Genomic DNA, 22690 nt, shown 5'->3' with positions numbered 1-22690 from the left:
TTCTAGGCTTTACTTTGTTGCGGGTACGTAAATCTGTGCTTTTATGGAGCCTTTTGGGAGGTGTTGGATGATTTCTCAAAAATTCCAGACCTCTCGGGTATCTAGAGTTGTTTACTTGATTCTCTTCAGTGCGAGACCCGCTCAATCTCCTACTTTTTTGACACTGGGGAGACTATACAATTGAATTTTGTAGACATAGTTTGCTTACCATATTGCCATGTTGAGAGTCAGAGCCACTCGAAGGGGATGTGTGGAGGGTTATGTTCATGAAGTTTTCATCTCTCATAAAGTCCTCTGCTTTAGTCGGTGATTGCTGTAAAAGGGCCTGGGCAGAATTTTTCTCGGGCTGTGGGCACTTCGACATGCATAGGAAGCTGGAAAGTGGAGGAAAAGTGAGATTTCCAGATGTCCCCTGCGACACTGTTTGATGCTGTGAGAGTCGCAGGATTGTCAATCTTTCTTATCAGTTGCCAGAATGCGCCAGAGTTTTTGTCTCCCAGCTTTCTCAACATTTCTTCAGCATCTTGTTGGTAAAGGAAGTATCTGTGGAATCTTAGCCAGGACTTGTAGCTCTTTTGTTCTTCTAGGTAGGTTGTCTTAGCAGCATTTGTATTTAAGTTAGTCGCTTGCCTCTTCATTTTCCTCAAGTTTCGCCATTTCTGCACCAGCTCCTTGTTATACGCGTGTAGCAGTTGTGAGATTTCCCTTGCTTTTTTCTGTAGATTTGAGTAGTATGGGAGTAGGAGAGGTTGGTAGTCTGAGGAAGGTATAGGGTCTCCTGCTTCCCTGTACTGCTGCATGGCGTAGTTTTTTGTAAGTTCTTTGATACTTTCAGTTGTTAGTCTGAGGCGATTTCCTTGGGCTGTTGGCTCCGTTACTTCAGACGCGTACTCCCTCTGGCTGGACTCTGAGGGCCACCCAATTTTCAAGATGTTATGGTCAGTGGCGGCAGTCCGTAGAACCTCAAAAGATGTGATCCGAGTGAGCCGTCCTTCCGATGTAAAGATATAGTCAATGGTCCTGTTTTGTGCGCCTCTTTCCCAAGTAGGAATATGGCAGACTGGGGGGGAGAGCCTCCTCGATGTTATGGAGGTTTCTTGAGTTCATGAGTGATTGCCATTTCTGCCCGCAAGACTCTGCCTGGATTTTAGGGCGCATGTGGTTGGTATTTGGGACGCTTCTCGGGCACTTGGCATTTAGTCGCCGCTTATTATGATTAATGTCTCTTCCTGCGCCGCAATAATTCCGTCAATCTCTGATTCAATGATTTTTAGGAATTTCTCGTCTGTGATAGACTGCAGATTCCAGTACCTTGTTATTATCGCTAGCCAGGCGGTCGCCATTTTTTGGGTGGCGGGGGCAGACGGTCTCTCCCACTTCACAAGTACAGCTAAGTGGCTCTGGGTTGCAGCTAGGCATTTCTTAATTGTCAGGCCGGATCCCAAACGGACTGCCACCAAGACTGCCATCCTCGAGGATTCACTTTCCTTAGATGCTTTTTCTTTTGGCCTGACCATAGGGCCTGTTTGTTGAGCCGGCCCTTTTCTTACTTTTGGGTCGATTTGTTCTGGAGCTTTATCGGGCTGTGGTAAAGTTTTTGAACTCTCAGCCAGCTTCACAAAAGGTTGTGAGCCAGACTGTGTTGCTGGAAATTTCGTGTTTTCAGATAACTTCGTTGATGTCCCTTTTGATTGTAGAGGGGGTTTGGAAGCCCCCCGTTTGCATCCTCCAATTGAAAATAGGTTAGGTGAATCGGGGTGTCCAGTGTTTAACTGATTCTTTTTTTGTTTATTTTGAAGGTCTAGACAGGTTCCAGAAGGAGTCGTTTTTTCTGCCACTTGTAATTTGGGTACCGACCGTGGTTCATTTGTATTGCTGATTTCAGTTTGGGAGGCTTGGTCTGTTGAGTCTTTAATGCCAATGGTTCTTTGAAGTGGAGACTCAAATGTTGGCCCAGTTCTTGGGGGGGCCAAGTGGATTTTATATTAAACAGTTCAGTGTCTAGTTTTCCTTTAGCTGTAATGTCTCCCTCCAGGTAGATCAATTTAGTGTGGGTCATTGCAATTAGGGTCGGTTGATCCTTGAGTTTGTCGCTTATGGCCTCGTACAGTTTTCCGCACGGGGCGAGGGCAATTGTTATTGCAGACATTAAGGTTGTTAGGTCCAGTCTTTTTGTAAGTGTATCTTTCTGTGAGTCGTCCAGTTGCTCTCCTGAATTGCTTTTTCTTCTCGGTGTAGCTAGAAGATGGGCCTGGGGGAAGGGACCTGTGGTGCACTTTTTGTTGGTCTCTGGTCCTTGGCCATTGGCGATGGAGGTGGCCACTGGGCGGGGACACAAGTTGGTGGTCTTGGATGATTTGGCGCAGGCTCTGTCTGAATCTCAGAAACTGAGAGGTCCTCGGTCGTGGATTGAGTTTGACAATCTCTCACCAGTGGTATTTTGATGGGCGAGAGGAGCAGCGGTGGCTCGGGATCTGCTGTAGTTGTTACTGGCAAAGAGTAAAGGACAATCAAAGGGGGTTTGTCTTGCATTTTCCCCTGAGTCGAGGCAGAGTCACTGGAGTTAACAGGAGAGGATTCATTTGTCGAAGTGGAAGTGAGGAAACTTGGCACGTTATTTTCTTCTGGGGCAGGTGTTTCGCCGTGAAGGACCTTTTCTTTTATTTGGCTCTTTTTTGAGGCTAAGGCAATGTGACTTAATTTTGACCCTACTGAATGGTCTATGGTGACTTCCAACATTTCTGCGTTCGTGTGTTCTTTTAATACGTCGTATTTCGTTTTGCCTTGGCTCACAAAATATTCCTTCAGGGAATTGCATATTACAGTTTTTGACAAAGCCTTCAAAGGGGTTGTCTTTTTTGTTTTGGATGTCTGGTGAATTTTTTTTGTTTTTTAATACTGATAAGTGGGACGCTTTTGTCCCATTTCTTATTTTGGTTTTGTTTTTTGGCGGTGTAACAGTAAACGAGGTAGTCGACACATCAACTTCGTCCAGTTCTTCTATGGATACGTCGTCCTGATCAAGGTTTACTGGAGTTGAGCCACGCCTCCCTCTTCCTTCTAACAGGAGCCGATGGCCTCCTTCTGGGAGCCTCTTGACCACACCCCCACAAGGAGGGAGGGCCTCGCCCTCCGTCGCGTGGAACAAGGTCTCCACTAGCCTTTGTTCTGATGACGTGCCGAGGGCGGGGGAAGGCCCCCGCCCGCTCTCTTCGCTGCGCGGAGCCAGGGGCGCGGGATCAATCGCGACTCCGGAGCCTCAGAGGGGGCCAGCAGTGTCCAGAGACCGCGGACTGCGATCGCCTAACTCGGACGCTGTAGTGCCGGTGAGTTCAGATGAAATTTGAGGAGAATGTTGAAGCTCGTTAGTTGCGGCAAGACCGGCAGCGCAACTCGGACAGGCAGGCGTAGCCCTCGCAGTCCGCCCTTCGGCGGGCTGCACTGGGGGCGAGCCGGGAATTTTTGACACCGGTGCTTGCACAGGCAGTCTCGGAGCTTCCGATGCTGTTTTGAGTAGCATTGGGTTATGGATTTTGCTGGATTCTGCCAGTTCTGGTGAGGAACCGCGTTGTTTGTGCGTTTTCAGCGTTTGAACCTCCTTTTGGTTCTTTAGACAGAGTCAATGATGGAGGGCATCGTGGTCTTGGGTTAAAGCGAGCCTAGGGGTCCCGGTGAGAATCGGGTCTGTTTTGGGTTAAGCTGGAGCTACACATCCAGCACCCCTCTTCGTCGTCACCACCCTGAGGCGGTGATAGGGGTACTTCTCGGTTTTCAGACTCCATGAAAGTGGTCTGCCAGTCCTGCCCAATGACTGCCACAGACTGCAGCAACTCAGCTACCAACTCTGCGGGCGCTTCGCGGATAGTGAGGGTTTTTATGGGTCCTCCAACAAAAGCTGGAACTGAAGAGAGACTCAGGTCTCTGAAGAGAAGGAGAGAGTAGACTGCCACAGACTGCAGCAACTCAGCTGCCAAATCTATTTGTTTCTATAATGAATTGGGTAGTCTCGCCTCTAAAAATTCTCACCCATAATTTCTCTTCAGACGAGTGTTTTCATACTATTTACTAAACAATCCTTGCCTTATTAATGTCAACTTTAGGCAGTCAATGAGCAAGTGTCTTAATGTCTCTACATGTCTGTTACAAAATCTACATAGCTTCAGTTCTTTAGTACTCTTAATTCCACTACCCAGCACTCCCTTTGTTGGCAATCGGTTTATCCTCATTTTTAGGAACCCCTTCCTAATTGTTGGTGAAGAGAAACAATTTAGATATAAATCAATTTTATTCACTTGGTACGAAGGGTTCCGGTCGGAGCAGACTAGTACTAAATATTTGGGTGTAGTTAACAGAAATTGACCACAGATATTGAAAGATAATCATGGGGCTTGCATAGAGACGCTAAGAGGGAAAATTTAGCGGTGGCCCATGCTTCCAATTTCACTTATGGGTAGAGTAGTTATCAGAAAAACAGTGATCCTTCCTAAATTGTTAAATCTGTTTCTCAATATTCCAGTCTGGCCTGGTTCTCAATATTTTAGGGAACTGCAAACGCAGTTGATAAAGTTGGTGTGGAGCCTCCTAAATCCCCTAGAATTAGATGGGAGATGCTTACGGGAACGTGCAAACAATATGTCTAAATGTACCCAACATGGAACTGTATGGCGGCCCAGGTCTCATTTGCTTCATATTGTATGCCGGGCAAACAACCCTTTCCCCATGTGCGTATTGAGAGGTGGTCAGCTCTTCCTCACTCTTTGCAGGGCACCTTGGTATCTAGGAGGATCGCCGACACGTGTCTCTTTGACCCAGTTTCGTGTACAGTCCATGCATAGCACTGGTTATGCTGGGAATGGGGGAACAATTTCCGTTCACCCCAGAGTTGGCGATCTGGGATATCCAGTGTATTGGCCCAACGTGTGATGTGCATCAATAGAGAGTGGTCGGGCTGGGGATAAAATAAATGTTTGACTTCTAGTTTCCTGGGAGCAGGTTGAGGTTAAGTTAGAGGGGAGGTTTGGGTTGGCGTTTCAGTTTTATAGGATTAGGCTGGTGTATTGGGTATGTTCTCTGGGTTTCCCAACTGACCCACAGGTGTTTCCATTTCTAAACTACCTTGTCAACTCGGCAAATGCTAGGAGGGTGGTCTCTGCTATTTGGCACTTGGTTCAGGGCTCTGCTCTCAGGGAGGTGTTATCGTGTAGAATAAAGTGGGCTTGAGATGTCGGGATTTCCTTGGAGGGTAAAATGTGCCAATATATGCGCTCATACACCACGAAAGTGGCAATATGCTCTAGGTTTAAACATATTCAATTTTAAATCCTTCACCGTGCCCATTTGTCCTCATGGTCCAGAAGAAATTTGATGACTCCAATGATGGCAGATGCCCGAGTTGTAAATGGGACAATGCCAGGTTTATACACATTTTGTGGGAATGCGTCTCTTTTTTTGGCGGCAGATTACAGAACTGATAGGGCAGATGGTTTATCACAGGGTTTCGCTAGATATTATTTGTTGCTTGCTTGGATGGCTCCCGGATATTTCTAAGGGTGGGAGGAAACTCCTGTCTATTTGTATGATCCTAGCTAAAAGATGTATTTTAATGCTCTAGTCTAGTCCAGTTGTTCCAACTGTTCCAACTGTTGAGAAATGGCTGTGTGGCTTGGCATGGTGTTGTGATGTGGAACATGACTATTGTAAAATGTTGCTTGGAAATTCTACACCAGGGGATGTGTGGGACCCGGCTCATGCATTTCTATTGGCAAGAGCACCTGTTAATAACAAAGAAGCAGGGGAGGTGAGGATTGGCGCTGAGGAACCACTGCTTGAGTAAGGATCAAAGATCCAATTGTATGTCATGATTTCACTATGTATATGTGCTGTGTTTGTAAAGGCGGGTAATGTATTTCCTGTTTTAGAGATCGCAATATGGATTCTGTTGCTGGGATCCTGCTGGATGGTGGTGCGGGGACTGAGGGTGGGGGTTGATGTTGGTGCCAGGCATGAATATAGACTGCTGCTGGTTGCTGGAGTATGACTTAATTTCTCCTTCAGTTGTACATGCTCATTGGGTGTCAGATGTAATGTCAACCAGTTAATAAATAAAGTTGGGGAAAAAAAGAAAAAACCTCCCTTGAACCTCTTCACTTCTTCTCCATTCAGTTTGTTGGCACAGCGTGCGTCCCGTTAGCCACTGCTCCTTTGCAGCGTCCTGTTCCACTGTACGTGGTTCCTGCTGCCTCTTCCGTTCAGGCGGCAGGCCCTCTGCCACTCGGTTTCTCCTTGTGCCGGCAGGACTCACCTCTACACCACTTTCCCCAGCGTGCTGTCTCGCAACATTGTGACCGGAGTCTACCCAGCTTACGGCATCACTCGACTTCTGCACTTCTCCCTTTCCTCCGTGTCTGTCAGCTGCAGAAAATTGAATCTTGGACAGGTTTTAGCAGTCTCCCAAGACTAGACTGCTGCGTTGGCTTACCAGTCCTGGTCATTTTAATTTTTCCATTCCTCTTTCTCGTCTCAGTTGTTGTAATGATGTTTAACTTCATCTAACAATGCCATATCAGTTGTATACTAATTGACCTTTTCACAATTGACATCAGGAGAATTGGCCCTGGAAGAATTGACCTAATTTAGAAGGTCAATTAGGACATATATGCGGGGGGAAACCTCCTGCAATCCCCCACCCAAGCCAAAACCCCCTGCAACCATCTACCCAATCCCCTTATAATATTTATAATCCAAAACCAGCCTAATACATATATAAAATAACTAAAATAATATAAAGGTCAATTGTGCAGAAGGTCAATTAGGACCACTATGATTAGGTCAATTGTGCAAAAGGTCATTTGTAAAAGGTCAATTTGGGTAATACCGTCATATCATCCCCCTGAGGGTCTCCCCCTCCCCATGTGGTCCTCCTTCATATAGCCGCCCCCAGGGTCAGGATCAGGTAGCAGCTGCCATCCCCTGGCCACATGGGAAGAAGCTACCCTCAGAAAAGAAATGATTGCATCGTCCGATTCATCACAAAGCCAAGTTGTTGCCCAGAAGATGGGGGTACCCCGGCATAGTGCTGCTCGAAACCCAGAGCTGTCAAAGTTCCAAGTAACTGCAGAAATCTTCATGTGGCACTGCAGCCATGACATCTTGCTACTATTCCGCATCAGAGAAGATCCAGAGTCGCTGCCTGCAGAGGAGTGCCAACCGGTGGGTATCCCGCCACCAAACACAGAAGAAAGTGTCCCAAAGGTCCAGGCTTACTGAGGGTCTGCAGTGCATTCCAGTGCTTGAGTCCAAGGCGTCAGAGGCCACCCTTTCATCTATGTTGCGACTTCAGCACTGAAGAACCGAAAGGCGGCAAACCGCGAAATACCGAAATCCGACACCTGCTAGTGGCACCGCACCCGTCGACATAGAAAGTCATTGACGACCAACAAGGGACTAATCTTCCTCATCTAAGCCTTGTCGAGGTCCACAGTAAGTTTCATCTTCGTGGGAGATCTACAGCCGGTGTGCAACCCGACAAGGGAAACCACTGCGACAGACCTGCATTGCTGCCTTTACAACACTGTCTTGTTCCCTTCTTGCCGACACCGACCTCCCAGCGACTCCTTCCAGTGCAGCAGGGGGCATGCAGGGCTTTGTTCCAGCAGTATGCCTCTCTGTTTCCATTGACACCAGGCCTCACCACATGGTGCAGGTATGGAATTGGCACTGGTGACTGTGTGCCTGTCAAAAGCAGATGCTACAGGATGTCAGACACTGTAAAGAACCACATCCAGGAAGAGGTGGCTAAGATGTTGGATCTTAGCCTCCATTCGTAACAATGGACGTGGTTTCGATCTGGGAATGGGCTCTCACAGAGAGGATTTGGATATCTGTAGTCCATCTGCTGGGGGACAGCAATGCAGAAACGGATCAGCTGAGCCGCTTGGGGTGTAAAGAGTGGGAGTTTCACCACGACTTTTTGTTGCCCCTGTTTCAACATTGGGGGTTCACGGAACTGGACTTGTTTGCCTCTCCTCTGAATGCCAACTTCTCCCATTTTACCTCACGGGCTGAGGCTTGCTGTGGACCTCAACAAGGCTTAGATAAAGAAGATAGGTCCCTTGGTGGTTGTTGATGACTTTCGGTGGCAACAGGTGCAGTGCCAGTCGTAGGTGTCGAGTTTCGGTAATTCGCAGTTGGCCGCCTTTCAGTTCCTCGGTGCTGCAGCCGCAGCGCGGACGACAGGGTGACTTCTGGTGACTTGGACTATGAGCACTGGACTGCACTGCGGACCCTCACAATGTCTGTACCTCTGGGAAGCTTCTTCAGTGTTTGGTGGCGGGAAACCCACCGGCTGGTACTCCTCTGCAGGCGGCGACCCTGGATCTTCTCTGATGCTGAAAAGTGGACAGATGTCGTGGCTGCAGTGCCACTTGAACATTTCTGGTGTTACTTGGAACTTTGCCAGTTCCAGGCATCGAGAAGCAAAATGCCGGGGTACCCCCTCTTCTGGCCGATACACGACAGCTTGGCTTCCAGCGGTTACAAAGACTCTTCTGGACCCTGGAGGACACAGATGGACTTCTTGGGCTCAAGATTTCCAGGCACTCCTCTTCTTGACCCACGAAAGCACCTCTTCGGGACGGCAGGCACACAGGACTGATTGCCAGGACACTTAAGGTGAAGAGCAGCTACGGAAAGAGGTTGCCTATCCAGGTACTCTCTGGTTCAGTTCGCAAAGCAGCAAACATCTTTTGAATTTGATGGAGCTGCAGCTTTCTTCCCCCAGCAGGATTCAGGATACAAGCTTCTTGAGACTTTTAGCTTCTGACAGGTAGATAAGTGAGGGGTCCCTAGTTATACGCAAATGTTCCCCATTCACTCAGGCTGAGCCTGTCTCTGCCAGCCAATCACACAAAGTGCATTCTCGCAGCTACCAGTCATGCTCACAGGCATTCAGGCCATTCATCCAAAGCCAGACACCCATAACACAGGATGAGGATTGGAGACAACTCCCAGCCTTTCAGAGCATTCACTCAGTTATAGTCAGGGTGGGCTCAGGCAGGACAACAGGCATTGTGGCATACAACCACTACCCGACACCCACAACACAGAATGTGATTTCATTCCTCTTTCCATTCAGGCAGGTCCCAGCCTTGGGGTGTACCCACAACAGCAATCCCTGGTATGGCTCCTGCTAGTGTAGCGGTGGCAGCCCCAGTTCCATAAATGGTCCTTCCACCCAACACCTAGTCAGGGGAAGGGACCCGAAACAGGGTTTCTCAGGACTTTGAGAAACAAGGGGGAAAGGCAAAGGAAACCAAGAGGCCACCAGGGGCCATCATGCCTTTGTCCGGGATTCCATTGATTCCTATGGCAGGGCATGGGTATCCCCATAAAGGACGGACAGCCAGAGCCAATGTCGTCTAGATAGGTCATGCCAGAAGGCTAGAGTCTTCTAAGGGCATAATTCACTACCCTTTGGAAGGTGGCAGGGGCATTGCATGACTCAAACTGGTAGATCCCCTCGGGGGTTGAGAATGCCATTTTCTCCTTGGCCTGGTCGGTCAGAGCTATTTGCCAATAGCCTGATGTGAGGTCAAAGGTTCTTACAAACTTGGCAGCACCTACGGTGTCCATGAGCAAGCTCATTGGCCCTGGGCAATGGGTGAGCATCAGTCTTGGTGACTGCATTGACTTTGGTACCTGTCTGTGAACCTTCTTGTTGAGGTAAAACATTGTAGTAGAATTGTCTGCCCTGAGTTCGAGCAGATTGATATGAAGGCAGGCTTCCGTCCTGGACCATGCTCCATGAATTGCAAAGCCCTCCAGAGTAGCCCCCCAGACCGAAAGAGCGGAGTCCGTTGTCACCACCAGGGTAGGCTCCTGTCAAGTAAAGGAGGCTCCCACTGAAACATTGTCATCCATCAGCCATCAGCAAAGGTCAGGCAAAAGGAGCAGTGATATTGGGATCCTGTCCGTCTGAGTCCCCGTATCCTGATCCCAGTTGGCCGCCAGGTGGAGCTGGAGGCACCTCATCTTGAGACGGGCGTGCTGCACAGTCAGCACGCAGGAGGCCATCAGGCTCAGAATGTGCTGGAACCACCATGCCGAGGTGGTCTAGTTGGCCAGAAAGTGCCCCACCGCCTTGCGGAGGGACATAAGCCTCTCGGCATGGGGAACACCCGCTGAACGGTAGTGTTCCCACACACCTGTAGGAAGACCAGTTCTTGAGATGGGCATAACTGCGACCCCTGCCCTCACCAACCAATTGTTCAGATAAGGGTATAGATGATGGGCCTCCAAGCGGAGAAGGCCTGCCCTGCATTCATCACCTTCATGAAGATGCGAGGGACAGAGATCACGCTGAAAGGCAGCACCTTTTACTGGAAGTGGTACGACAATCGTGAACTGCAGGAACTTTCGATGCAGTTCATATATGGGTACATGCAAGGACGCCTCCTTGAGGTCCAGGGAACACATCCAGTCCCCTGCACACAGAGACTCAGCTATGTGCGCAGGAGTAATCATCTTGAAGCGTTCCACCGGTAAAGACAGATTTAGAAATGACAGGTCCAGGACTACCCTCAGGCCAGCCTGACTGTCCTTGGGTACGGCAAAAATACTGGAATAGTAACCAAAGCCCTTGTCTACAAGAGGAAAGGACCTCCCGTCAAAGAGCCGGGGACACGATCTGACGAAGAGGAGGAGAGAATGGTAGAGGCAGAGGAAGGCTGAAGCCCGTGACGACTAGATAGGATCCACGGGTTGCTAAAAAGACACTTCCAGGTGTCCAGGAACAGAGCCAAACGGCCCCCAAGAGGCAAGCTGTGTTCCCTGACGTCACTGCTTCTTGGCATCAGAGGAGGGGCAGGCGAGGGGGAGTGGAAAAACCCACGCAACATCGTCTGCTGCTTCCTTCTATTGTCGCCGGGTGACCTGTCAGTCCTCCGCGTACCACAGTTTCTAAAATCCTTGAAGCCAAAGAAGGTCTGGGGCTTGAACTTGGTTCTACTCTGGGATTGAGGGAAGGATTTCTGACCCAGCTTTGTCATGATGGCTAAGGACTTAACGGTTTGAGTCGAGGATTTCTTCTTCGTCAACTCGTCATCGGTGGACGAATGAAAAAGGTCCAAGCCCTCGAAGGGCAGATCTAGGATCCGCTCCTACATGTCAGAGGAAAACCTGGTGGGGTGCATCCAGGCCGTTCTTCTCATCTCAACCTCAAGACACAGCCCTCTGCTGGCTGTGTCAATGTAGGAGTCCGAGGACTCCATGGTGTTTTGCGCAATGGCCTGGGCATCCGCCAGACCGGCCTTGAAGGAGGCTTGTTTGTCCGAAGGGGGGTGGGCGGAAATTCCTTGAACTCCCACCACAACATCTGGTTAGACGCGGCCAAGAGGATGTCCGCGTTGGCCTGCCGCAGATGCAGTCCTGAGTTGGAGAAACAGTGTTTTCCCAAGGACACGAGAACTTTCTCCTCCTTGGAGAGGCAACTGGAGGTGGCTGCTGTGGAGGAATGTTAGGCAGAAACCTGTGCAGTTCCCTCTGGGACCACTGCAAAAGATTTAGGACTACAGGTGTTTGGCAGTAAACCCACTTGGTAGCAGTCTGTACCACACAGATTCACTTGGTAGCTGTGGCTGAGCAGTCAGGCTTCCCTCAAGAAGAGTTAGGCAGTATACAGAGTATTCACAATAGGTCAAGAGAACACAGTAGAACAAGTAAACACTGACCAGGGCTTGGTGTAAAAGAGATATAATTATTTATTTAAAACCACATCTAGAGAAACACACAGGCACTATTAGTAAGCAATTCAAAAACACGGTCATTAAAAGATATACACTCCCTTAAAAGAATATTAGACAAGTCTTAAGTAAAGCCCCACTTATTTTCAGACAGCGGTGAGCGCTTAACATAGATGGCACTCTAATAATTTGTTTTAAAAAGGAAGAGAAAAGCGGAGAATAAATTGAAACAGATCCCAACACTTTTTCACGAACACACAAGAGAGAAAGGCAAAGTAACACCGTGAATTCAGAGTCAATAGGCTGGATCCGCTTTAAGAGGATCAAAAGGAAATGTGTCCAAGGTCACACGGTTGCAGTGCACAAAAGTCTTGTAACGGTTCAAAAAGGAGTTGGACCAAGGAAAGAGACCAGTTAGAGGGTCAAGGCGGCCAGCCCAGTCCAGAATGTTAAGGAGTTATTATTACCTTGTTGCAATCTTTAGAAAGGGAGGCCTGGCGGACACGGTACCTTAAAGGGGTGAGAACGCTCCAGCGGGGGGGGGGCAGTTGCTCCTGGCAGCGGGTGCAAGTCGGTGCTTCGTCCGGGGGAAGAGAGGATCTCATCGTGGGGGAAGACAGGAGTCCGTTGCACTGCCAGGGAAGAAACCAGCCGCGGAGTTTCTCAGGTACAAGGAGCGGTCCGGTGATTCGCGGTTCACTGGTGAGTGGCTATCCGGCTGCCGGGGTGCTTGGCACGGGCAGTTCGACCACAAACCGGGCTGGGGTGTGAAGAAAGAAAGGTAAACTGGTTGTGCCCACCAGTCAGGGGAAGAAGCCTCTCCAGTCGGGAAATCTTCTCTGTCGGCGGGAAGTGGTGAGTCGGTTCTGCAGGGCTCCACCGGTGGTGTCGTCGTGGTAGGTCGGCTCAGCTTCTCCCTAGTCGGATTCTTAGGTCCTGTGGCGACTTCTGAAGTTCCAGTCCCCAAAGCCCTGCTTTTATGCAGAAAACCCCCATTCACTCAGCCCAGCTGTCACTCAAACATGCTAAGTGGTGAGCCTGGGCCAATCACACAAGAGTGCGACCTGAGTTACCAAGGTAACTCGTCCAGGGTGCCTAAACCCCCTCCCACACCCCCTGTGGCACCCAGACAAAGTGGCACCACTTTTGGAGGCTTCTGTGGAGAAGCCTGCCAAAAAGTGGGACAAAGGGCTTGACTTGGGTTGGAGTCACAGAAGAGAACACAAACGCCATTTTTGAATCGAGTCTTGGCAAAAAATACCAACTGGAGAATTAATATTATTTAAATAAACCGGCGGTATGTTCGAGGCTACGAGAATTAAATAATTAAAGTTGGTAGCCTCGAACAATGGGAACATCCCATAGGAAAATATTTGCGGTCGAATATAAAAAGTAGTTTCCACTGCCACCAGCCAAAACTCGATCAGGGGGGACGGAGACGTGTCCCCTCGACTAACAGACCCCGGGGCAACCGAATTGCCCCGACCAGTACGTCCACAATATGATGGTTTGTACTGGTTTCTGTTAATAATTTGGGACTAGTAAAGCCAATGGTGACTTTACATGTCCTGGGAGACAGTAGTCAGTCCCAGGGTATGGAGTCTATGGTGGGGTGTCACTATGCCACCCCGGTGTTATGGAGGGTGCTGTGTAACACACATAGGAAAAACATATGAGACCCTATGGAGTAAAGGACCCCATAGCCCATAAAACACATTACCAATCAAAGGAATACCATTAATCATGTCCAAGAGTGGGAGAAAAAGAGTCTCACTCTTGGCAGGAGGAAAAAAACAAACTCCAGAAATCCAGCAAAGCTGCTGGGGGACTCACTAGGTTAGGAAATTCAGCCTAAAGAGAGAATTCTCCCTAACACACGCCCCCCCAGACTAAGGGACAGGAGGATTTAATCCACTCCTGGATGAATCTCATACCTCTAGTCGATGACATACATCTTAGAGAGACCATCAGCATTTTGGTGGTGACACCTTGACCTATGTCCTATGGTCAAATCAAAGGTTTTCCTTTGTAAGCTATATGACCTACAAACCCTTTGGGGAACATCAGTCTTTTTAAAGTTATAGGGGATCTGGTTGACCAGTCCCTCAGAAGTGGTTACAACTTCTGAACCTGTGTTAGGCTTTTTCAAGGGCTCCTTATAAAGGATTCCCTTAGATCTAGAGGGGCCTCCAGAGGTCATCCCCACCTCTCTGTTGGGAGAAGGTTGGGTTTTAGGCCTCTTGGTTGGAGGGGATGGAGATAAGCAAGGTACATGCTTCTCTTTCCTCTTAGATCTACCTTTACCTACTTTAGGAGTTTCCCCCTTAAGTGTAGGAATTGGGTTGGAGTCTTCTGTGGAAGGTCCAACAGTCTGAAGGTTTTTGGCCTTAGACTTTTCCTTTCTGGTTTTTCACCAGCACTGAGAATTACCAGTTCTCTTAAGCCTAGTTAGGGTTCCAGTACGTCTATCCACCTCTTCCTCAGAAGCAGGGGGAGTCACAGACTCTATAACTGGGGGAACAATGAAGGAGCTGGTTTGGGGCTCCCATTTCCCTAACATTTTAGCCTGATATTTGCCAGGGTTAGCGGTCAACTTACCAACACCAGGGCTTGTAGTGGGGGTCTCAGTAGATGTTCCCACAGGCTTAGAGTGGTTCCTTAAGGTGGCCTCTCTAGGCAATTTGGTTTGGTTCTGGGTCTACATACTGAGCGGCCTGGGGGTACTGGATACTACTCCTAGAGTTCTTAGATCATTCCCCAATAGGACTCTCCCAGGCACCTCAGTCTGAACACTGACAGGAATCAACACGGTCATGTCATTACACTGAATGAGGGCTGGTTGAATTGGAACCATTTGGACAGGGCCTCCAGACATCCTAGTGGGACCTTTGGGTGCCTTAGCAACATCCTCAGGCTTGAAAAAGCTTTCATCCACTACTGTTCTGCTGGCCCTAGAGTCTCGCCTGGCAGGAGTATCCTGGCCATTGACAAGAACACTGTCCATATAATAAACTTTAGAGTTTTCTGGTATGGAGTTGTACACACTCCTATTCTGATCACTAACCAGACCCATGGACTCTACTGTTACACTTGCTTGAAGACCCAAAGGTTCTTCAGCAAAGACTTCAAAGTGAGCACTAGCCATTTGGACTTCCTCCTCAGGAGTGAAGGCTAAGGAGACTGTGCTGATCCCTGTAGGTTTACCATTACATCTGGGATCTCCTTTGATGTGGTCAGTTGCCCCAAAGAGATAGCATGTTTCAAATGCTCTCTGGAAGGGTTGCTTGGCCTGACCTCCTTCTAGTTTGTGACCAGAAGGTACACTAGCCTGTTGTGGTTTACCCTGGGGCTTACCCTGGTTATTTTGTTGTTTGGGGCCCTCTTTGGTTTGGGAGGTATTAGAAATGTCTTGGTTCCCTTTTGGTGGCTGCTTTCCCTCATCCTTTTTCTGAGTGCCCCCTGAATCCTTGTGAGTGGCCCTGTTGGCAACCCACAAGTCAGCAGCCTTAGCTAGCTTCCTGGAATCTAATTCCTTTGAATCAGCCAAGTGCTGTCTGAGCTCAGGAGAGCAGGCATCATAAATTGACTCCAACATTACAAGATTTCTCATTCCCTCATTAGTGTTCACCTTGTAACCCTTAATCCATCCCTCTACGTTTTTCAAACACTCACTCACCCAGGTAGCCCAAGGGGTACCAACATGCTTTTTGAGGGTCCTAAACCTCTTAAGGTACTGGGAAGGGGTCTTCCCAAATCTAGCTATCAAAGCTAGTTTCACACATTCATAATCCTTCTTATCCACCTCCCCCAACTCCATTACCACATCAGTTGCAACAGGGGGAAGCCTAGAGAACAACCAGGGGAGTAAATCATTCCCTGTGATGTCCTGGAGCCCATGATTATACTCATACATTTTCAACCAATCCAACACATCCAATCTAGGTTCATACATACCCACTGATTCCTTAGGCATCCGGGGTCTTTTGGGACTGGAACTCCTAGAGGAACCAGAGGAGAGAGAAGCATTTTCCACAGACAACTTCTTCATTTCTAGTTCATGATTAAGCTCTATTTCTCTATTTCTATTTCTCTATTTCTTGCTTCTGCTGAGCCTGGGCATTCATTCTTCTGAACTCTAGCTCTTGGTTTCTTTCAGATTGAGCAATAAAACGTTTGTACTCTAATTGAAGCTTCATTTTTTCAAGTTCAAAATAAGCAGGGTTACATGTGGGACCTGGTATAGGCCCAGTAGGTACAGTAGGTAAGGCAGACAGAGGCTCAGAATGGCTAACTTCATTAGATTCACTTTCCTCTTCTGACTCATTCTCAAGACTTTGATTCAGATCAATACCATCACTGTTTTCTACATTTGCTGCGGGGGGGGGGTGGGGGGGAGATTCCTCTGTACCACCCAGACTTTGGTTTTCTAACAATCATTCTATAAGTTCCATTTTCTTGCCCTTCTCAGAGAAGTTCCATTTCTATAAGTTCCATTTTCTTGCCTGCTAAAAGCAGACGTTAAAGTGCAACCCGCAAAGGGACCTCGTAATCAGGCTTTAAGGGTTTAACGGCGCTGACACCTTTTACGGCGCTGTTAACCCCTTAACGCCTGGGTTGTAATGGGGCCCTATATATGTGGCAAACGTAAGTCAGGTCAGCTTCCTTCAGAAAGTAATGTTGAAACTGGAAATGTTTGTGCTGGGGGAGTTTGTCCTCACAGGGGACTTTAATTTGGCATGGGACCCCATCAGAGATAGACGCTCGGGGAGTAGTCAGAGGGGCAGTCCTCCGCCCAAGTGTTTAAGTTAAGAGAAGCCTTTGACAATTGGGCTGGCGAAGAAAGGAGAGTATAGGGGATTTACTTGTTTCTCACATGTATATCAGACATTGTCTAGAATTGATTATATCTGGGTTTCGGCAGCTCTCCTGAGGGAGGAAGAAGATGTGAATTTGGGAGCAATTTCACTATCAGACCACGCACCACTAACAATCACAATACAGAGGTGGGAACCGCGCAGTAGGTTGTGGGCTTGGTCGTTCCCACGAGAGATTCTGTCAGATGAATCAGCGGCAGCAATGCTTGGAGACCCGGATAGAGCAGTTCTTTGCTGAGAATGAGACTAGAGAAGCGACACAAGAAGGGATCTGGGAGGCCTTTAAAGTGGTACTTCAGGGGGAACTTATAGCGTTACTGTCCCAGAAGCAGAAAATGAGAGTGGCTATGGAATTATAACTTGAATCCCAGATACTAGGGACCTTGCAAATGTTAGCGAGGAAAAAGAGCCGGATTACATATAAAAAGTTGAAGTGCCTTACAGCACAGTTGGAGTTACTCCGCTCGCATAGGGTGGAAAGATGCCTATTGTACACCAAGCAGCATTGCTATATAAACGCGAACAGGGCACAGAGACTCCTGGCTAGACAATTGAGACAGGCAGAGGCAAATCCAACAGCCCTGATACAGCGGGATGGGTTGATTGCAACGGAGACAGAGAAGATATTGAATTCCTTTGAGGAATTCTATGGTTCCCTGTATAAGTCAGATAACCATGACCAGCAGACAGTAAAACATTACTTTGGGTAGGTGTCAATGCGGAAACTGGCAGACTCTGATAGGGGGCATTTGAAGGAGGAAATTACTAGTGAGGAAGTGGAGGCAGGGATTAAAGGTTTGTTGCAAAACATAATTCCTGGATGGTTATCCGGCATGTTTCTACCAAATGTTCCGTACAAAATTGAGCCCGAAGCTTGCAGGCCTTTTTAACTCATTCGGCCAGAGAGGGATGGTGACCCCTTCAATGGTTGAGTTCAAAGTTGTAGTGCTCGGTAAACCCATTAAGGATCCGAAGCTCTGTGGGTCCTATTGTCCCACAGAGCTATTAAATCTGGACGCTAAGATCTACACAAGGGTCCTTGCGGCTAGATTATAGCCTCTCCTGCCGGACCTAGTGGGGACAGACCAATCTGGGTTTATTCAGGGTAGACACACGTGGGATAACACAAGAAGGGTGTCCCATTTAATAGAAAAGGTTGACCGTCGTCGAGTCCCGGCAGTATTAATAGCGTGTGACGCTGAAAAAGTATTTGACCATGTTAAATGGTTATTTCTATTTGAGGCATTGAAACATATGGGGTTGGGCCCGAGATTTGTACAGATGGTTAAGGCCGTCTATAGCAGTCCCACAATGAGACTTTGTATTAACTCACGCTTATCGGAAAAGTTGAAAATCTCACGAGGGACGAGACAGAGGTGTCCATTGTCCCCACTCCTATACGCACTATACTTAGAACCGCTTCTACTGTCCATTAGGCAAAACCCAGCTATACACAGTTGGAAAAAGTGGCAGGGCTAAAAGTTAATATGGCCAAATCTGAGCTGCTAAACTTAGGGCTTACAAAGAATCAGCTGACGGTGTCGCAGAGAGTGTCCACATTTAAACAAGCAACATGCACAATAGCTTACCTCAAGGTGAACTTAACTAACTTTATTTTGACCATATATGGAGCTAATTTCCCAGAGTTACTGTTTAAAATGAAGGCAGACTGGAATAGATGGACTCCAATGCGAATTTCATGGTTGGGCAGGATAGCCTCAATAAAAATGGTTGTGCTTCCTAGGTTATTCTATATCTTCCAGGTGCTTCCAGTTAAGGTTCCACTATAATTTTTTAAAACACTTAACAGACTAGTAACTCAATTCATATGGCAAGAAAAAGCCCTAGAATAGCTTTAGATACCTTGATGGTGCATAGGCTGAAGAAATGGCTTTCGAACAATATGTCTAAGGCTTGTCTGCAAGGTGGTTAAGATATCAAGCGAAAAGTCCATGGTTGCAGATGGTGTGCCCAAGGGGGCTGTAAGTACTGCAGGGGGTCAAACTGGAGGAATTAGACGAAGTATCAGTAGAATACGATCAGGCTCTTCATTGATTTCCTCCTGGTCAGAAATTCCACTTCCCTGGAGTAACTGGGCAGGTGGTGCTGTAGCAGCTGATACAGAGGGAACCAGGGTTAACAGTGGTTTAGCTTTTGTGGGCAGTGGCAGAAAAGAGAATATTGGAGGCATGTTACTGTCAACACAAGCACTTCTTGGAAAATGATTCTGCGATTGTGAGACTAACGGTGCTGAAGACAGCCTGGGCGGCAAAGAAATCTTCACCAATGTGGGTTTGCTGGCAGAGACAGTAGTCGTCTGCGTTGACTGAGTCGTTGACGAGGCAATCGTCGACGGTGCAGCTATCAACAAAGGGATTGACGATTTCGATGGTTTGTGAACCGCCGAAAAGGTCGTCAACAAGGTTCCTGTTGACAATGACTTTGACCTGTGGCTCGTAGATGTGGACGAATGCCGTTTCTCAGAGTGTCGATGATGGTAGTTTAGCTGTAGTCGCTGGGCTAGTAGCTTTTGGAGTAGACCATGTAGTCGTCGACGGAGTCGCCAACAATGTGGACGGTTACAAGCATCGACTGTCGTCTACAAGGTGGTCAATGGTGGGGGAGGGGATCAGCCAAAGTGTGCACTTTGTGCCCCCTTTTCACTTTCGTCCCCAGGGAAGGTTCCTCAAGCGACCTCGAACTCTTGGAGGAGGAAGTACATTCTATGGTCCTGGCATTGAATCAAGGTCGAGTCAGAGGCCCCAGCACCCTCATGTTACCAACATGCAATGACAGTCCCTGTGTGCCTTAGACGAAATGGACTGGCAATGGAGCAGCGCTCCATGTCGTGGTCCGGATGTAAGCAGTATAAGCATTTCTCATGGTGGTCTTCCATGTACACGTTTTTAGGAGACACTTAGCACTAGCCGTAAAAAGGCTTTTCTTCCTAGTGTCCGCTGTCACAATTGCTCTGGAAGGCCTCAGACTTGGAGAAGACCTCACACAGTCTGGAAGATCCGTCGATGGTCAGGATCTTCACCAGCCAGTCAAAATTAGGACAAAATGTTGAGATTTCAAAGTTCAAAAAAATGAGGGCTTCCACATACAGTAAAGATCTGAAGATGGCCTGACAAAAGGGAATATTCAATAAGCATGTGAATCCATGAAAGATACCAATGCTGGAGAATATACCTTTGCATCATGCTATATTCTTATTATTAAATCATTTGCACTGAATACTGCAGTAACTTTCCCAAAATCATTAACAGTTGGTACCCTTGTGAAAGTAAACCCCAATTCAAACAAATGTATTCGTAGCCACAAAAATACCCCATCTCCACAAAAGCAATGTTTTGTCTTACTTGCAACATTCTTTACATGGGAAAATGGTGGTGGGATCGGTTTCCCCACTGGTGGTGCTGTGAGCCGGGGAGCTTTTGACAGCTAAGCATCCGCTGTTTGGAGCTGCTTTGTGTTTAACGGCAGAAGCAAGGGGATATGTTTTTGGAACTTGATTTGTGCCCCCGTGTATCCTGGCATGGCCATTCAAAGCCTGTCTGGAACTGAATATCTGAAATAGAATTAAAACCAAACAGAATTAAGTGAGCTCCATGCCACAATTATGTCAAGGTGTTGTGGTGTAATTGGCTTAGGGCACGATTTAAATCAAGAAGTCTTTAACAGTAGCACATGCCTCAAATAAGAATAATATAAACAAGCTAAGAAGAATAGCCAAGGTCTGTGGATCAAGAGCCTTTATTAAACAAACAAACAGATAAGCTAAGGTATTAGGCTGCACATGAGGTCATGTAGTGGGAATTCAAGAAATACACATTTCAAACATATCAAGCTTTCTTCATAGGACTGTGATCCTGAGTAATTCCCTCTCTCCCTTAGAGCCTGCCCACCTGGTATGTAAAACGTCACTTGAAGTCTTTTGGGGTAAGTGTCCCAGCATTTCTTTCTTCGCTCTTGCCGATGGTTATTAGCCTTTTGTAGAAGTTGTCAAGATGTAGCACTTCTCTAGTAGCACATCCAATCCCAGTGTCCTGGGTTGTCTAAACAAGAGAAATCTCTCTAAGTTCTTTGCAAAGATCAATATGAGCACTCTAATTTTGGGCTTATCCCTCGTTGAGTTGGTTGCAAACAATCCCACACTCTCACCAGGCACTTATGTCTCAATCACCCTTCTCGCTTACTGACCCTGGTCTTGGGAACGTCTTCCTCCTTCTAGCTCTCCCCCTTCCTCCTTTCGGTAATCTCCTTGTCTCTTTGCCAGTGTTTCTATCTCATCCTCTGTATTCCACCACATGCTGATCTTTACCTCCTCCACCCTTCCTTTTCTTCTCTTATCTGTTACTCTTTCTGCCTCCACTGATGACTTCCCTTTTTTCTTCTGTGTTTTTCTCCATCCTCCTCGGAACTCCCACCTTTCTTGTAACTCCTCTCTTTGGAGTTCTTGAACTCTACTCCTTGCTGTTCTTCCTAACCTGCTTCACCTCCTTGTGTGCCTGTAAACCTCCTTCATGCTTCCCTCTTCACTTGTTCTCTCCAGCCCCTCCTTACTGTTCCTCTCACCCTTCGTTAATTCGGCTAATCCCTCTTTCTTTGAGGTTATCTCCACCAGCACCTTATTGCTCATCTGACCCTTCTCCTCCTCCATTCACTATCACCACCTTCCCTGACACTATTCTCATCCTCTTTAGGGTTCATGCCTCAGCCTCTTAACCTCGTTCACGCTTTATTTGTTGCCCTTCAACGCCCCACCCCTTTTGCTCTCTCCACCTCCTCTTTACTGCTCTTTCCACTCTTCTCTGCTCCTCCCACTTTCCTTGATGTGTTCTCACATATTCCTAGTTATTCCTCTTACTTAGTCTCCACCAACTCCCCATTGCTTCTGTTAACCCCCCTTTCTCATTTCCACTTCTATCGTTCTATCCCCCTCACCACCCAGCCACACGCTAACCTGCTCCTCACGCCTATAACTCCTAACTTCCACATTGGACATCTGCACCCATTTAATAATCTAGTCGGGTCAGCCACAATCCTTTGTTGGGGTGCTAAAGTAACACAGGCTGTGCAGTTGACAAGCATCCACAGTTTTTCCATACTGCTACCATGGCAACAGGGGGATTGCGCATCAGCCTTCCGGGTTACAAATGGGCCCTGGCTCCTATGTACATCATTTCCTTGTAAATACTCTTCCTTTCCACCCCACCCTTGTCCCCTAGCCAAAGGATCCCAAGGGGCACCACTCCTTTGGTCTGTCCCAGTATGTCTATACATAGTGGGCAAAGGGGTAGTATGGGGCTTAGAGGGACTTTGTTCACTTGAAGGTGGTAATGTACTAGGGAGACTTTGGGCATTTCCTGTTTACCTCTGTGGGCGACTGCCTTGGGTGGTGTCGTCCAGTGCATAAAATCACCCCAATTCAATCACGCATCATCCAGTATGAGATGCGTGGAGATTCAAATGATGGGCACGGACACTCTGAGGACATGTTTAACTTAGTTTTATTAAAGGAAAATTATAAGGTCTAACGTTCCCTAGCACTATGGGTGGACCCTACCTATGTTACTAACTAAGGTGCTCGTCAGTCATTCGTGAACGGCCAAAGGCATAAGTCTGCTGTCCAAACTAACCTAACTGACCCTTTCACTATGATAACTAACTTAGGTGAGGAGAAAGGCTCCCTTCTCCTCAGGGTACATCTGGTGCCAACTTTCCTTTGGATTTTCTGTTCCCCTCACGGCATCCCAGTGTTCTGCTAAGTGACCAGACACTTTGTTGCTTTGTGGTGGTACTGGCAGTAGTTTGTAGGCCGCCTGCCCACCATGGATCCTTCATGTTCACGCCATCACCTCCCTCGGGGCTCCTGCCCGTTTGGCTTCTCACGGTGGGGATTCATGTTACGCTCACCTGGCTCCCACAGGGGCGTCGGTCGGACCCGGACAGCTGCGGTCTCCACCCACGTGATGCGTAGTGCAGCAATGACTGACTGGATCTGCCCTCCTAATCTTGTCTGCTTAACCCATAGAAATATTCTCCTATGGCGTGGTTTAAATAGCCTCAAAAGTA

At 47.9% G+C, this 22690-nt stretch overlaps 1 protein-coding gene across 3 annotated transcripts in view; it reads right to left on the bottom strand.

Annotated features, from left to right (window-relative positions):
- Window positions 1-22690, bottom strand: part of TRERF1 (transcriptional regulating factor 1) — a 2539264-nt gene that overhangs the window by 152852 nt on the left and 2363722 nt on the right. For all 3 annotated transcript variants that reach the window (XM_069608500.1, XM_069608502.1, XM_069608501.1), the window contains one exon: window positions 19975-20183. In XM_069608500.1, coding sequence (XP_069464601.1) covers window positions 19975-20183 — 209 coding nt within the window. The remainder of the gene's footprint in view (window positions 1-19974; window positions 20184-22690) is intronic.

Source organism: Ambystoma mexicanum, chromosome 4q, assembly GCF_040938575.1.
Source record: "Ambystoma mexicanum isolate Mex_15411 chromosome 4q, UKY_AmexF1_1, whole genome shotgun sequence".
Lineage (NCBI taxonomy): Eukaryota > Metazoa > Chordata > Amphibia > Caudata > Ambystomatidae > Ambystoma > Ambystoma mexicanum.
Note: the sequence above shows the minus strand (reverse complement) of the source record. Positions and strands in the feature narration are given on the sequence as shown.